This window comes from Aptenodytes patagonicus, chromosome 26 (genome assembly GCF_965638725.1).
Source record: "Aptenodytes patagonicus chromosome 26, bAptPat1.pri.cur, whole genome shotgun sequence".
NCBI lineage: Eukaryota > Metazoa > Chordata > Aves > Sphenisciformes > Spheniscidae > Aptenodytes > Aptenodytes patagonicus.
The window spans coordinates 1,150,605-1,165,770 of NC_134974.1; the positions used below are offsets into that span (position 1 = coordinate 1,150,605).

Here is a 15,166-nt window from a genome sequence, read left to right on the forward strand (position 1 = left end):
ACGGGGACACCCCCAACACCGGTGCCGGTGGTCCCCGCTCAAGCTGGGGCTGCTTGATGGCATGTCCGGGGGCCAGACCTCGGCGAGGACACAGACCTGGGTTTGCAGGTGGAGAAATGGGAACCCTGTGCGTTGGTTACAGCAGCCGTAAAGGGGAGATGTGACCCCTGGGGTCTGCGTTTCATTTACCATCAGGATGGCGGGGCGACTCTGATGGGGGGGTCGGGGGCCCATGGGGTGCTGTGCATGCTGTCCCCAGGGAGGCTCGGGGCTGCTGCCTGTTCTTGCCCATGGGGTGGTGTCGCGAGCCCCCTGCAAAGCCTCGGGGTTTTGCAAACCCTGGGCGGTGATTCGTTCTCGAGGGAGCCCGGAAGCGAAGGAGGAACTTTGGTGGGTTCATGCCGTCTCCCAGCCGTGTGGCTGCCCCGCCAGCCCCTTTCCTGCAGAGCCCCCCCAGCCCCGGGTTTAGGAACGGTGGCAGGGGGCTGCAGGCTTGGGGGGGTCCTCAGTGAGCAGCTGCCCGGCGAGGGGGATTTCCACCCCGGGGTTTGGGTGCAGACACAGAGAGAAGATGGCGGCAGGGCTTACAATGGTGCTCCTCTTCCTCCTCTTCATCACGCAAGGTATGGCGGTGGGTTCCCCCGGGGCGAGGGTGCTGGGCTGGGGGTAGATGGCTTTGGGGATGGTGGGGGACCTTGGGGATGTGCCCGTGGGTAAACCCTTCCTGTCCCCACTCTCTCCCCCAAGCTTTTCCCATCCCAGCGCTGTGCCCGAGGTGCGACCCGCTGGTTCCCTTCCCGTGGGAGCCCCCGGCATCACCACCACCAAGCTGGGGGTGAGGGGCTGCTCTGGGTGAGCCTGGAGTGGGGAGAGGACCCCAAAAATGAAAGCAAAGGAAAAAAAACTTCACCAGAGGATCTGGGCGGTCCCACGCTCAGAGCGGGGAGGCAGAAATCCCGCCACCAGCTGTAGGGCTTGTCCCTGCAACACGCCTCCAAGGCTGAGAGAGCGCAAAGGCGTTAGGAATTAGTGAGCAAATGGGTTATTTGCATTTTCCACATGTCTGAGAGCAATCGAGGTCCACAGGCAGGAACGAGTCCCAGGGAGGGGCGCGCCGTGTCCGGCTGGCCAAGCAGCACCAGTCTCTGCTTTCTCAGCAGCCCGGGCGCAACACAATCCATCATCGAAGGTGGTCGGGGCTGTTCATGGGGTGGCGTATCTCAGTCCCAGACTGCAAAACCAGATCTCCTACCACCAAATCCACTGGCGACGCAACAACTCCGTGAAGATCGCCAGCCGGGACAGCAGTGCGAAGGTCCAGTACCCCAACAGCACCTACAAGGGACGCCTGGAACTCTTCCCCAACAACACACTAAAAATCAGCTCCCTGCAGAAAACTGACAGCAGCATGTACCAGGTGTACCTGGAGGATGAGGTGGGCAAGGAGCACATTGAAAGCATCCTCCTGACAGTGTACGGTGAGCTGGGAGGACGGGAGGGTTGTCCCAGAGCCCCGTGAGGGGACAGGGAGACTGTGACATCCCGCTGCCTCTTGCAGATCTGGTCCCGAAGCCCACTGTGAATGCCAAAGTGATCGGGGATGACCCGGCATGGTGCAAAGCCACCCTACAGTGCTCAGTGGGGCTCGAAGGGGTGACCTATGAGTGGATCCCCCCCAGCAAGCTCCCGCTGGAGGGTGTGGGTGCCTCTGAGCAGCATGTCTCCTTCGACCCCTTAATAGAAACCTACATCTGCAAAGTCAGCAACCCTGTCTCCTCCAACAATGCCTCGTTGACCTACAGGTACCCCTGCTCCTGGACAGGTACTGCCCATGGCGCGCGCACGAGATGGCAAAACTCGGGTGGGGTGGGCTGCAAGGTGGCCTTGGCTTTGGAGGGTCCCCGGAGCAGTGGCAGTGACCCTGAGGACAGCAGGTCCCTGCAAGGCTGGAGGTGGCCAATGGGTCAGGAGTGGTGGGTCCCTTTTCCCCCTGCACCATGGGCTGGTGGGTGGGAGGAGCCCACCTGGGGAGGGGGTCGGGGTGTCCCCTGCCAGGGCTGGGCAGCCCACAGCCCTCCCCACGCCCTGGGTCTCCCTCTGCCTCCAGGTGAGTTCTCCGCTGCTGCATCCTGCACCACCACCAGCATGCTGGTGGCCCTGGGACACCTCGTCCTCCTCTTCACTCTGGCTTAAGGACGCTCTGTGGTTGACATCTCTCCTCATCTCATCACCCCCCGCTGCAGGACCAGCACCTAGATGAGGTCCCCAAACCCACTGGATGCAGGAAGATGTGGCTGCTCAAGCAAAACATTAAACCAGTGTCTGTTACACCAGCACTCACTCAGTCTCATCCACAGCCACCTGCTTCCCGCCAGCCCAGGCTCTGGCCGCTCTGCCACTGCCTTCAGGGTAGCTCTGTGCCTCAGTTTCCCTCCTCACCTTTCCTGCTTTGCTTTACTCAGAGGTCCCGTTCTCTAGATCTGAACATAACAGAGATGAAGTCTGTTGCAATGGTGTTTCGAGAACCCAGGCAACCTAAATTGCTAAATTCATGGTTAACTTCTTGGAAATCTTCCTCTCCCCAGCCCTGAGATCTGTGGGGAGACTCAATCTGAGCCTTTCCCGGTGCTCGCCGTGGACCTGGGGGGTCCTCGGCCATTGCCTGCTGTCAGCCTCGTCCCTTTATGGGACCGATGAGCAGTGCGACAGTGCAGGATGGTGCACGACGTGTTTAGCCTGAAGCCAGTGACACCAGCATGGGTGCAGCTGGCTGCTGCCCAACCTCCAGGTCTGGAGCACCGGAGCATCTCGAGGGGGCAGAGCTGAGGTGGCACCTTTGGCTTTCTCTGCAAGGGAGGGTTCGGCAGGGCGAGTTCAGTCTCTGCCTTCAGAAATGTCTGCGTGTACATTAAATTAAATTTAACCTTAAACCCCACATTTTTAGGTACCTGTTCTGCATTCTTGTCTGGGCTGGGGTTGGCTGCAGCGGGTGCTCGGGGACTGGGGGGATGATGGAGGGAGCCACGTTTCCCCCCAGCACCCTTGCTGGGGACAGGAGCCCTTCCACAGTTGTCCCCCATGGGAGGAGCCCGTTCCGGATGGTGGGACATGGGCCCATTGGGGTGGGAGGATGTGTCTCGTGAGTGTCGTGGTTTAACCTCAGCCGGCAACTAAGCACCACGCAGCCACTCGCTCACTCCCCCCCGGTGGGATGGGGGAGAGAATCGGAAGGGTAAAAGTGAGAAAACTCATGGGTTGAGATAAAGGCAGTTTAATAGGGAAAGCAAAAGCCACACATGCAAGCAAAGCAAAACAAGGAATTCATTCACTACTTCCCATCGGCAGGCAGGTGTTCAGCCATCTCCAGGAAAGCAGGGCTCCATCACGCGTAACGGTTACTTGGGAAGACAAACGCCATCACTCCAAACGTCCCCCCCTTCCTTCTTCTTCCCCCAGCTTTATATACTGAGCATGACGTCACATGGTATGGAATATCCCTTTGGCCAGTTTGGGTCAGCTGTCCTGGCTGTGCCCCCTCCCAGCTTCTTGTGCACCTCCAGCCTGTTCAGTCAGTAGAGCATGGGAAGCTGAAAAGTCCTTGACTAGTGTAAACACTACCTAGCAACAACTAAAACATCGGTGTGTTATCAACATTGTTCTCATCCTAAATCCAAAACACAGCACTGTACCAGCTACTAGGAAGGAAATTAACTCTATCCCTGCTGAAACCAGGACAGTGAGTGATGGAGATGGTCCCTCAGCCTGCAAGGAGGGATGGGATGGGGCCACCGCAGCCCTGGGACACTGCTGCTCCTGCCAGCTCCAGCAAACCAGCCCAAGAAAGAAAAGAACTGGGCTCTACCCTCCGTAAAATCCGAGGCATCACTTTCCAGAGCCATCTTTAAGCAAAGACTCCTAAGGCCAGATTCATCAAAGGGTCAACAGGGACCTCGCCGGCTCGTTTGAAAAATCAGTAACAAGCACAAGTCGTTCCAGCTCCCAGGTCTAATGAGTGGCTCGGGGTAATTCCTGCTGGGTGGCTGGTGGTCTTAGCACCAATGTATATTTTTGCAGAAATCCCCCCTCTTGAAAATATTTGGTTGGGTCTTGGTCTGTTCCCATATGGAGGTTTGGGGCTCTTTTGCCTCTGACAAAATCCAGGATAACTGCTGAGCACCAACATCATCATAAAACCTCCTGCGATGAATAAATACGGAGGCTGGTGCCGTGCCTCGGTCATCTTTCCAGCCAGAATCATAGAATCATTGAGGTTGGAAAAGACCTCTAAGATCATCGAGTCCAACCGTCAACTCAACACCATGCCCACTAAACCATGTCCCTAAGCGCCTCATCTACACGTCTTTTAAATATTTCCAGGGATGGGGACTCCACCACTTCCCTGGGCAGCCTGTTCCAAGGTTTAACTACTCTTCCAGTAAAGACATTTTTCCTCACGTCCAATCTAAACCTCCCCTGGCGCAACTTGAGGCCGTTTCCTCTCGTCCTGTCGCTTGTTACTTGGGAGAAGAGACCGACCCCACCTCGCTACAACCTCCTGTCAGGGAGTTGTAGAGAGCGATGAGGTCTCCCCTCAGCCTCCTCTTCTCCAGGCTAAACAACCCCAGTTCCCTCAGCCGCTCCTCATCAGACTTGTTCTCCAGACCCCTCACCAGCCTCGTTGCCCTTCTCTGGACACGCTCCAGCACCTCAATGTCCTTCTTGTAGTGAGGGGCCCAAAACTGAACACAGTATTCGAGGTGCGGCCTCACCAGTGCCGAGTACAGGGGCACGATCACTTCCCTGCTCCTGCTGGCCACACTCTTTCTGATACAGGCCAGGATGCCATTGGCCTTCTTGGCCGCCTGGGCACACTGCCGCTCATGTTCAGCCGGCTGTCGACCAGCACCCCCAGGTCCTTTTCCGCCAGGCAGCTTTCCAGCCACTCTTCCCCAAGCCTGTAGCGCTGCATGGGGTTGTTGTGGCCGAAGTGCAGGACCCGGCACTTGGCCTTGTTGAACCTCATACAATTGGCCTCGGCCCATTGATCCAGCCTGTCCAGGTCCCTCTGCAGAGCCTTCCTACCCTCGAGCAGATCAACGCTCCCGCCCAACTTGGTGTCATCTGCAAACTGACTGAGGGTGCACTCAATCCCCTCATCCAGACCATTGATAAAGATATTGAACAAGACTGGCCCCAAAACTGAGCCCTGGGGAACACCGCTCGTGACCGGCCGCCAACTGGATGTAACTCCATTCACCACAACTCTCTGGGCCCGGCCGCCCAGCCAGTTTTTGACCCAGCGCAGAGTCCACCTGTCTAAGCCGTGAGCCGCCAGCTTCTCTAGGAGAATGCTGTGGGAGACGGTGTCAAAGGCCTTGCTGAAGTCCAGGTAGACCACATCCACAGCCTTTCCCTCATCCACTAGGCGGGTCACCTGGTCATAGAAGGAGATCAGGTTGGTCAAGCAGGACCTGCCTCTCATGAGTCCGTGCTGGCTGGGCCGGATCCCCTGGTTGTTCCGCTCATGCCTTGTGAGCGCCCTCAAGATGAACCGCTCCATCATCTTCCCCGGCACCGAGGTCAGGCTGACAGGCCTGTAGTTCCCCAGATCCTCCTTCCGTCCCTTCTTGTAGATGGGCGCCACATTGGCAAGCCTCCAGTCGCCCGGGACCTCCCCCGTTAACCAGGACTGCCGATAAATGATGGAGAGCGGCTTGGCGAGCACCTCTGCCAGCTCTCTCAGCACACAGAAGACTTCAGCCTGAGCTGATGGGGAAAGTAAAGGCATTTTGGATCATTATTTTCCGTTAAAGGAGGTTTTTCTGTGACTGCCTGTATGGGTTTTGTGCCCCCAGGTGCTTCCTGGAAGGATTTTTTCTTGATGGTTTTGCTTGTTAAATAATTTTTCCCATTTCTCCCAACCAGTGCCAGCCCAGCCTGGGGCATGCTGCTGTGGTAGTTGCCCCATGGGTGATATTGGGGTTTTATGGCTTTCCTGGACCAGTTTGGGGTCAATGGTCTTCTCCATACCGGCACAGCCTGCACCCAAGCGCGGGGCACCTATCCGTGGCGAGGGGAGGGTTGGGGACCGTCCTGCTGCCCTGCCTGGAGGACCGAGCTGGTGGAGCCCATCCACCGGAGACCTCCTTCCTGACCACCGGCTCTTCGGGTGGGATTTGTGCCGGGGCAGCTTGCTGCTCTGCAAAATACCCCAAGGTGATCTCTTCGCCCTTCCGCCATCTGGCCAAGTGCTCGGTCCGGGAGCCGGCTGCCTCCAGTAGGAACCACCGCTGCGTTTCAGTTAAGCCGAAGCTCCTTGCGTGTGTGCAGTGAGAAAAGGAGCCGAGTCCTCTCATACTATTCTTACTCATCCTTTCTTTTTTACGCCTCTGCTGAGCTCTTCCCTTCCGTGAACTGCTGATTATTGGGAAATGGCTTGGGTTTTTTTTTTTCTTTTTTTCCCCTCAACCAGATGCTTTCCAAGCAGGAAGGAGCAGCCTAGCTGCTTAAGCTGCCTAGGTTTTAGGCTTTTTATCATTAGAAATAATTTATTGGCAACAAAACTCATGGAGGTGTCGGAGCTTGGCTCCACTGAAAATCGGTGGGATGTAAGTCCACCCTTTATATCCTTGTGGCACTCAAATTTGGTTTAAAACAGCGGAGGAATTCCTGTTTCATGCTGTCGCCTCTGCTCTCCTCCAAAAACCAGAAAAAGCAACAAAAACTTGAAGAAAGCAATAGGAAAAAAAAACCTTCTCCCATTCTAAAGCTGCGCAGGCCAAGCACCGACGGAGGTGAATAATTCATTCCACTAAAAACACAAAAACAACCAAGCTTTTCTCACCCCTTTCCAGCAGCGGAACAAGCGAGCGGTGTTTTTCCCGCGCTCCCCATCCCCGGCTCTCCGCTGAGCGCGGGAGGCTGCGCTCCCCGTTCCATCCCCACCCGGGGGAACACCCACAGGAGGGGGGGACCATCCCCATCCCCGAGCACTCGCCGTGGGGACGGCGTTGAACAGGAGCAAACTGAAGTCCAGATCACCTCCCCGAGCGCTCAGGCTGAGAACAAGGATTGGGCTTTTCCTCCGTGAGTTTTTAAAGACCACCCATACTCCTCCTCGCTGTAGATCCCATGCAGCCCAAAGCAGGGGTACGGGTTAATCCCAGAATATTTGGGGCTTTCCTGCACTGGTGGGCATCGTGGCCGCGAGCACCGGTGCACGCCGGCTCTCTGGGCGAGCTTCGTGCTGGGTTCCAGCCCCATGGCACTGGGATCGAGCCGCAGCGGTTGGCATGCTGCAGCGTGGCGGGGAGCGGCTGCCTGCCTCCACCCCCGCTGCGGTGGCAGGGTTTGAAGACTCTGTACAGCCCCAGGAAGCTGTTACCATACGTGAAACGATTTTCTTGCTGATCATTTCCTCTTCTTTTGGGCTCAGGTAAAGGACCCATGGCAGGATGATGCGGTTCTGGTACAAATTATAAATCGATGCTCTGCTTCCTTCTGCAGGTCTCTTGGGCTGTCTCCAGTGAAGCATTCAGCAGCACGACTCAGTGCTTTGAATACTTTCCACTCAAGAAAAAAAAAAAAAAAAAAAGAGTCATTCAGCCAAAAACAGGAAACACATGGCCCAGGGCAGCGTCTCTGATTTGAGTACACCTGTTCTTATAATGAGCCTGGCAGCAGATATTAACTCCACTGCAGCAGAGGCTCTGTGAGTGGAGGCATGGGCTGCAGCGTGTGTCTCTGGCTGCTGATCTCTCTTGGCCGTGTTTGGGGTATGTATGTTTTCCTCTCCGTGGAATACTCCGTTTGGATTGTTTGGGGATTTTTGTCAGACGTTAAGATCTTTAGAAAGTGTGAGCTGTGTGCCGGGCGGATGGGCAGATCGAGTGTAAATATTCATACAGAAGATAAATGGCTCGCAACTCCAAGCTGGATGCGTGGTGCATCCCTAATATGCTCCTACTAGTCAGGCTGAGGGAGGAGAGAATAAAAGATGATGAATGAACGAAGATGGTGATGGACAAAGTGTAGCTGCAATAGTGAAGCATTCTACGTGTGTTTTAATGGGGCGTTAATAGCTCTGAGCAAATAATTTAGTACCAGATGTGAATTGGGGTACTTGAGATGAAGGTCCTTGGTGGATTGTCTCGCTCTCTGTGATAGCGAGTGTCTCGGATCAAGAGGTGCCAGTGGGCTGGGAGATGGTAGCCAAGCAATAAAATGTATATAAGGCAAGCGGATAGGGACTGGCAGCGGGGCAATGCCTGTTTTCTGGGTGCCCAGAGAGCCCTGGCCGGCTGTGGACGGTGTCCTGGGAATGATGGTGTCCTGGGCGAGTCGAAATCCCTCCCCAGACCAGCTTGTCAGGGACTGAGGACACCCCGGATGCCTCAGGGCTCCTGGGTCCTCTCCTCTCAGCCCGCCGCTAGTTACGGAAGGATGTTGCAAAATCAGTTTCGGTGGCACTGAGCTTGTGCAAAAGCGCTCGGGTGAGTCAGGGCCCCTGAGCAGAGCGAAGGGAGCTGTGACTAATCCTGACCTTCTTCTGGGTGCCAGCCCGATCTCTGTTCTGCTTCCCAGGGGGGCACCGTGTGTCCCCGCAGCCCCACGAGCCCTCTGCTACCGCATCTGTGTAATTACCAGGTATAAAACGAAGGGCTCGGCCAGGAAACCAGAGACTTTGGCAGAGCTGGGGTTTCTCCTCGGCTCTGCTGGCTCACTGTTACTAGAATACCTGCCTTTAAAATCCCCCCGGGGTTTTCTGCCTAGCCAGCACACTGAAAGTCCCAGGAGCCCAATACCTGATGTGAGGGTTGCTCCGGATCTAGCGCTGTGCCGGTGCAGGTCGCTTGCCTTCCTCCAGTCCCTCCATCCGTGCTGAAGCCCGGATGGTTTCAGACCTTTTTACATCCCTCCTCCTGCAGCCTTGCTCCAGCCGAGTCGTCTTGCCCGCAAAGGAGATGCTCCTCGCCGGGGCAGAGGGTTTTTCTAACGTGATGTCAAAAGGGCTTTTCCATTTGGTAATTAATGAGGAGCCTAACCGCTGCATGTCAAAAATACACGTTGCTGAGAAAATACAGCATCCGCCTGCGTGCCAGGCTTTACAGTAACTGTATCGGCAAAAAAATGTATGAGGCACTGGGTCAGCTGGACCGTGGGGTTTCTGCGGGATGACGGCCGTGTCCGCATGGCTGCTTCAACGCAGGGGAGATGCAGTCCACAGGGACAGCTCAGAAACTGCTGTGTTTCATGCCACAGAGAGGACGGGGGAAAAATAAGCGATGGCACTCACTTGGGATGGCAGCGGGGAGAGTGTTTGCTCTGTGGTTTTTACTGGAACCATACGTGCCGCCAGAGAGGCGGATACTGGGCTTATCTGGGCCTCCCCAGACCTGTTCTTCTGAGGCAGCTCCCCCTCTTTTCTTTTCCCCTCTGGGGCAAAGCCTCGCCCCGATGGAAAGAAGTCGGTAGGAAAAGTGGGGGATGACGCAGTGGGGGTCCCTTCCACGCTCCCGCTGCCGGCGGCTGGCAGAAGCAGTGAGCTGGCACCTCTCCCCACGCTGTTTCCTACAAAAACAAACTTGTTTGCCCAGGGGTGAGGGCAAATATGAATCACTGCCTTGCAGCAAAAGACTGGAAAGGGTCTGGGGGAGAAGATCCTCCCGCGTGCTCTCCAGGAAATCCAGGCGGTTGAGATGCTTTGGGACGCGTGGGAGATGCTTGCACCCCTCTTCTTTAAGAGCACTTTTCTGTGGCCACCAAGAAACAGACCTGGGACCACCTCGGCCAGGAGAAGGGCAACCTGGGATTTACACCTGAGCCCACCTCCAGGAGGCTGCACTTCCTGCAATTTCTACAAGAAAAGAAGGTTTCTGGAGCTGAGGCGCTTGGGAGAGCTGGGTGCCATGATGTGCACCCAACTGCAGGCTTTGGCCAAGAACCACCGAGCATCGTTTCCCTCTGGACTGCCCTGGTGTCACTGGGACTTCTCCACGCTGGTCCCACCGCTGCCAGCACCCTTCTCCCAGGACCAGCATCCCCACCAGACTGGGCCCGCAAGTGCCTTCCCCTGCTTGAGGCAGCCCGGCTCCATGGGGTGATGTTTCGCTGTGCTGGCTGGTTGTCATTGCGCCAACAGAAAGCCCAGAGCCTTAAATCAGGATTCGGCCATCATGCACAGTGGTGTCTGACGCTGGAGAACGTTGAGGCTGATGCACATGAAGACTCTCGCCTTGCTCCGGGAAGGCTTGGGTGGGGAGGAAGAGCAGAGGAAGGCAACGCTTCCCCTCCAGCTCCTGAGCTGAGCCCTCGACCTTCGGGGACGAGGATGTGGGGCTGAGGGCTGGGGGTCACTCCTTTGGTTCTGGGGATGGTCCTGTGGGGTGGGCGTGGGGCAGAGCTCACACTGAGCCCTGATGTACAGCGCAACTCGTGTTCCTACCTGCCGACAATTGCTGGTGCAGGATGTGGTGGATAACCCAGAGCTTGAAAACGTGATTATCTAATCTGTTCAATTTTTGACCGATTTATCTCATGCAACTCAAGCCGTCCCCAATCTGTGGATTACGAGGGTGGGTCCAACACCATCACCGGCTACCGCAGCTCCGCGGGCATCTGCCCTCCTCCAGCAGAGCTGGGATGGGGGGGGACGGTCGCTCCGAGCCCCCCATACCTCCCTGTCTGCCTCAGCCCTTCTCTCCACTCTCCTCCCAGGCATGGGCCGCGGGGCGAGGGAGACGGTGCTGGGCACCTTGGGGAAGGCAACGATATTGCAGATCCCCCCCGAACTCCAGGACCTCACCCGGCGCTTTGGGGAGGCCGTGTGGAAGCGTGACACGGAGGACCCACAGAGGAAGCTTGTCCTGCTCAAGTACTTGGATGGCAACTACACCAACTACATGCAGGAACGGACTCGCTTCCACAAGTCGAGCTTCTCCCTGGAGATCCTGAACACTAGCCGGCAGGAAAGGCAGCTCTACGAGTTCATTGTCAGCAAGGGGCCAGAGGAGAAAGTCTGGCAGATCCAGCTGGAGGTGTATGGTGAGACATGCTGCTTTGGGAGGACTGTGCTGGATGCTCTCAGCCTCTTGCGGTGCTGGGAGCAGGTCTGGGAGGTGGGTGGTGGTCAGGGTGGGTGGGAGATGCCCACCCTGATGTCAAGGTGCTGCAGTGAGTCCAGGACCCTCTTGCAGCCCCATCTGGGTACCCCCAGGAGCCTTTGGGTGCGTGCAGACCATGTCCCTCTAATGCCGTTTGCAGCGGGTCTGGGGCCAGACTGGTTCCTCTCCATCTCCTGGGGATTTAGGAGAGGCCAGCAGGATTTCCCAGGCAGGGGCCAAGGCAACGTTTGCATCCTTCCCCAGACACAAACCTTTGCCCCCTCCCTCCCTCCCTCCAGAGCCAGTGTCCGATCCCAGCATCCAGATCCTCGGCTGGGCGCTGGTCAACGACAGCTGCACCATCACCCTCAACTGCACGGTGGAGCGAGGGGACAACGTCTCCTACAGCTGGGGCAGCTGGGACACCAGCACCTCGGGGCTCTGCTCCCACAACGGCAGCCTCCTGTACCTCTCCTACCCCCTGCAGAACACAAGCATCGCCTGCGCCTGCACGGCCAGCAACCCCATCAGCAGCCGGGTCGTCACCTTCAACTCCTCTGAATGCAGCTATGAGCAAAGGGGTAAGTTCCCAGTTGCTGACCTGGCTCTCTCCAGCCTCCTGGTCCTGCTCTTGCTTTGCAGGGGACTTTTTCACGCTGCTTTAGGCAGCCTCAGAGGAGCCTTTTGCAAGAAAAGCAGCTGCTGCATCACCTGCTCAGGGTTGCCCAGTCCTTCCCGTAAACGCCAGCCACATGTCCCACCTGCCTTCCCGGCCACCGCACTCGCTGCGCCCCGGTGCTTGAGGCTCATTTTAAATGCATGAGACTCGTACGCTGGGTGGTTTGGGGAGGATAAAAACCTCGGTGACAACTTCCCCTTTGGAGGCTCTCGGGGCAAAAGTCACGCTCTCTCTCACTGGGATTTTCTAGCACTCCCTTGTGACGTGGGGGACTTTTGCTGGGGCTGTGTGGCCCGGTGGCTGCCCCTTACCCCAGGGATCCAGAGGTGAAGTCACACCTCTGCTGGGGTTCTCACAGTGACCTGTGCTGAGAAAATATCCCTGTGGGGAAAAATGATCGGGACTCTTCCTTAGGAAAGGGAGATGCTGAAATGAAATGCTCCAGGGGGGTTTTGGGCTTGTTTCCTCACCCCCTTGCACCGTGGGACACCCCTGCATGGTGTCACCGTTAGTGGTCCAGGAGTGGGGCCGCCCTGGGTGTCTTCCCACAGTGGGAGCTCGGCTGGTGGCTGGAGCTGCAGAGCTCTGTCCCAGGGCCCTCTTCTCACGCACCTGCGATGCAAGGGCGTTGTACAAAGGGGCTGCCTCCCCACAGGCCTCTGTAAAGCCACCGGAGAAGTTTTTAGGGCTTTATCTGGCCCCGATCTGGCTCCCAGCACGTTTTTCACTGACTGTTGCAGTCTGGAGGAGATTAGAGAGCTCTGCTCAAGAGAAGCATTTCCTGCCCCTTGTTTCCTGTTCTACCAACATCATTGGCCCAAAATTAGGTGACGAGATGAAGAAAGATTTTTTTTTTTAGCAGCCCATTCTGCTCAGCACTGGGTGAACCTGGGCCCCAGGGCTGGCGGCTGACCCCCTCCCCTCCCTTCTTTGCCCTCCATCCCAGGCAATGCCGGGCAGAGGACGGAGCATCTCGTGCTGCTGGTGGTGGTGCCCATTGTCGCAGTAATTATAATCACTGGGGTCTTCACGGCTGCCCATTTGGCCATGCCCATCGGTGAGTGCCGTGAGGGAGGGGTGCTGGGGCGGTTGATGGTCTGCGGGTGGAGTGAGCCTTGGGGGGGGCGGGCAGAAGCTGCCCCCAGCCAGCCCCAGCGAATGGACCAAAGGGCTGATCCCTGCGGGCACCTCGTCTTGGGAGTACCCTGGCCCTTGGGAAGGAGCAAAATGTGTTTCTCTTAGAAGCACAGAGTAAAAGGCAGGAAGGAAACCAGCTTAAAAAAAAAAAAAGAAAAAAAAAAAAGAGAGAAGTGTACCTGCACGTGATCCCCAATGCTTTACCAGGATGATGGAGCTTCTGAGATCATATTGCACGGTCTCAAGGGGAACTGAATGATCCCAGCACAAATTTGAGAGCGCATCATCTCTCCGAGTGCCTCAGCTGGGCTGTGTCCCCCCTTCCCATTCCTCGCGTAGCGGCAAATTTACAAAGCTGACCTGTGGCAGCCAGAAATCCTCTGACCACGGCTGGGCAGCTGCAGCGATAGGGATGCAGTTGGGTCCAGCCAGTGGGCACCACGCCAGGGACGGATCCAGCATGGGCTCAACCTTGCCGTGCCTTGGGCCACAGGAGCAGGATGTGGCTTGCAAAACGCTGGGGTTCCCCCCGGTCCCTGCTCCCCTCACAGCTCAGTGACTTGCTTATCCCCCCGCAGCCAAGCAGGAGCACTCGCCGCTCGCCGAGGACAGTGCGGTGCACACCATCTACTCCCAAGTGCAGCGGGTGGAGGTGAGCCACGACCAGCACGACCCCAGCCAGCCTCGGCGCACGGGGAAAAAATGCTCCTTCAGCGATGGAAATGCTCCTTTAGCGATGGGACCCCGAGCGCTGCAGCCGGCAGGGAGCGCGGGCATGACCCTGCTGGGGTTTCTTGGGTGGGGGTCTCAGATGGTGGCAGCCTGGCTTTGGGCAGCAGCGAAGGCAGCAGCACCCAAAGCCCTGGGTCGTTGCTGGGTGCCTCCTCGCTGGTCTGCGGCACCCTCTGTGATGGGCTTTGACCGCTGGGTGTCAACACAGCCCCGCGGCTGGTGAAGAGGAGGGTGAAATTGTGGCTGGGGGGGACTGGGTTGGCCGTGGGCTCCCCAGGGTCACTCATCCCTGCTGTTCCAGGAGTCAGCCTGGCTGCCATTAACTTGGGAGTCTCTGGGAATAAGGTTGGGTGCTGCAGCTTCCCCAGCCCCCAGCATCCCAGGGCGGCTTCGGGGACAGACTGTGTCATTTTTTCCCCCCTCCCCGAGTCCCGCTCAGCGCAAACTGGGGAGGAAATGGTGGGTCCATGTAGGGTGGAGGGAGGGAAGGGCCCCTGCGGTGAGCTGCCTGCCGCTGCTCATCCTTCGCTCTCCATGCAGAAGCCGAAAGGGGCCCCCGCCGCCGAGCACCCCTCCTGCACCACCATCTATGCTGCAGCCACAGGCCTGCCCCTGGACACGGCCCCAGCCCCCGGCAGAGCCCCCTGCCCCCCATGCAGCCCCCTGATAGAGCCGCCCGCCCTGCAGGGCCACCCGCCCCTCTCACAGGTAAGGGTGGCTGCCCCCCCTCCCCGGTCCTCGCCCTGGCTGGGCATTGCCACGAGGCACCCCACAGCCCCCCCCCCCCCCCCCCCCAGCTCAGGCACCTCACTGACCCCTTTGTTCCTCTGCTCTTTGCTGCAGAGCCCTGACAAGGAGCCCACGACAGTTTACGCCAGTGTGATGATGCCCACGGCCTGAGCCTCTCCAGGCAGCAGCCCAGCCCAGCCTCCGCCTCTGTTCGCCAGGCACCGATGTCCACGTTCCCGGCTGGAGGAAATCCCGCTTGTCCCTGGGGAATCGGGGCAAAACCCTCCGGCACACGCCAACCCCTGCCGCAGCTGAGCTGGAGCTGCAACAATGGCTGCGGAGGTGAGGGACGGCAGAGCAAAGAGCAGGGCTGAAGCAAGGCAAGAAATCTCCCCAGGCTGTGGCTAAGGGTGGCCTGCAAGATGCTGAAGCAGCAGGAGAGGGTAGAGGGGCTCTGGATACGACCCCGCAGCCGGGCATGAGCGAGGGAGAGAGAATCGGCACCTCAGAGGGAAGGGCCAGCCCATCAGCACCACGGTGCAGCACTGGGAAGCGTGGCCGGAGCAGGTTTGCACCCCAACCTCATCCCTGCTGCGTGGGTTTTCACCCCACGGCCTCATCCTGTGGCCCTGGTTTCGCTAGAGGGAGCCCCTGGCTCGTGGCAGCCAGCAACACCGGTGACGTGCAGGGACATGGGTTCAACGGCAGCGGGGAAAAAATCAGAAGCAATGTTTTTTTTCTTTTCCACCTCTGCTCTGCAACTGGTTACGAAATGCCCGAGTTGTAG

At 57.8% G+C, this 15,166-nt stretch overlaps 2 protein-coding genes across 3 annotated transcripts; both read left to right on the forward strand.

Moving 5' to 3' along the window:
- The first annotated feature begins 417 nt into the window (after positions 1-417).
- Positions 418-2,935, forward strand: LOC143171116 (CD48 antigen-like). Of its 2 annotated transcripts, none has more exons than XM_076359879.1 (4): positions 418-623; positions 1,158-1,478; positions 1,559-1,822; positions 2,108-2,935. In XM_076359879.1, exons 1-4 carry the CDS (start codon positions 572-574, stop codon positions 2,191-2,193), a joined length of 723 nt encoding a protein of 240 aa, XP_076215994.1. In that variant the 5' UTR covers positions 418-571; the 3' UTR covers positions 2,194-2,935. The 2 variants fall into 2 exon arrangements, with proteins under 2 accessions (XP_076215994.1, XP_076215995.1); XM_076359880.1 differs by having other exon boundaries at positions 1,161-1,478.
- Positions 2,936-7,723: 4,788 nt separating this feature from the next.
- On the forward strand, positions 7,724-14,550 carry LOC143170992 (signaling lymphocytic activation molecule-like). The gene is given in 8 exon segments (XM_076359708.1): positions 7,724-7,775; positions 10,717-11,043; positions 11,402-11,683; positions 12,728-12,838; positions 13,497-13,569; positions 13,809-13,881; positions 14,080-14,358; positions 14,494-14,550. Coding segments are annotated over 8 exon segments (1,254 nt in total).
- Positions 14,551-15,166: the final 616 nt, after the last annotated feature.

Coding starts and splice junctions, on each gene's coding strand:
- LOC143171116 (XM_076359879.1), top strand. CDS start 572: ATGGCGGCAGGGCTTACAATGGTGCTCCTCTTCCTCCTCTTCATCACG. Junction 624..1,157: donor CCTCCTCTTCATCACGCAAG/GTATGGCGGTGG, acceptor CTGCTTTCTCAG/CAGCCCGGGCGCAACACAAT. Junction 1,479..1,558: donor CATCCTCCTGACAGTGTACG/GTGAGCTGGGAG, acceptor TGCCTCTTGCAG/ATCTGGTCCCGAAGCCCACT.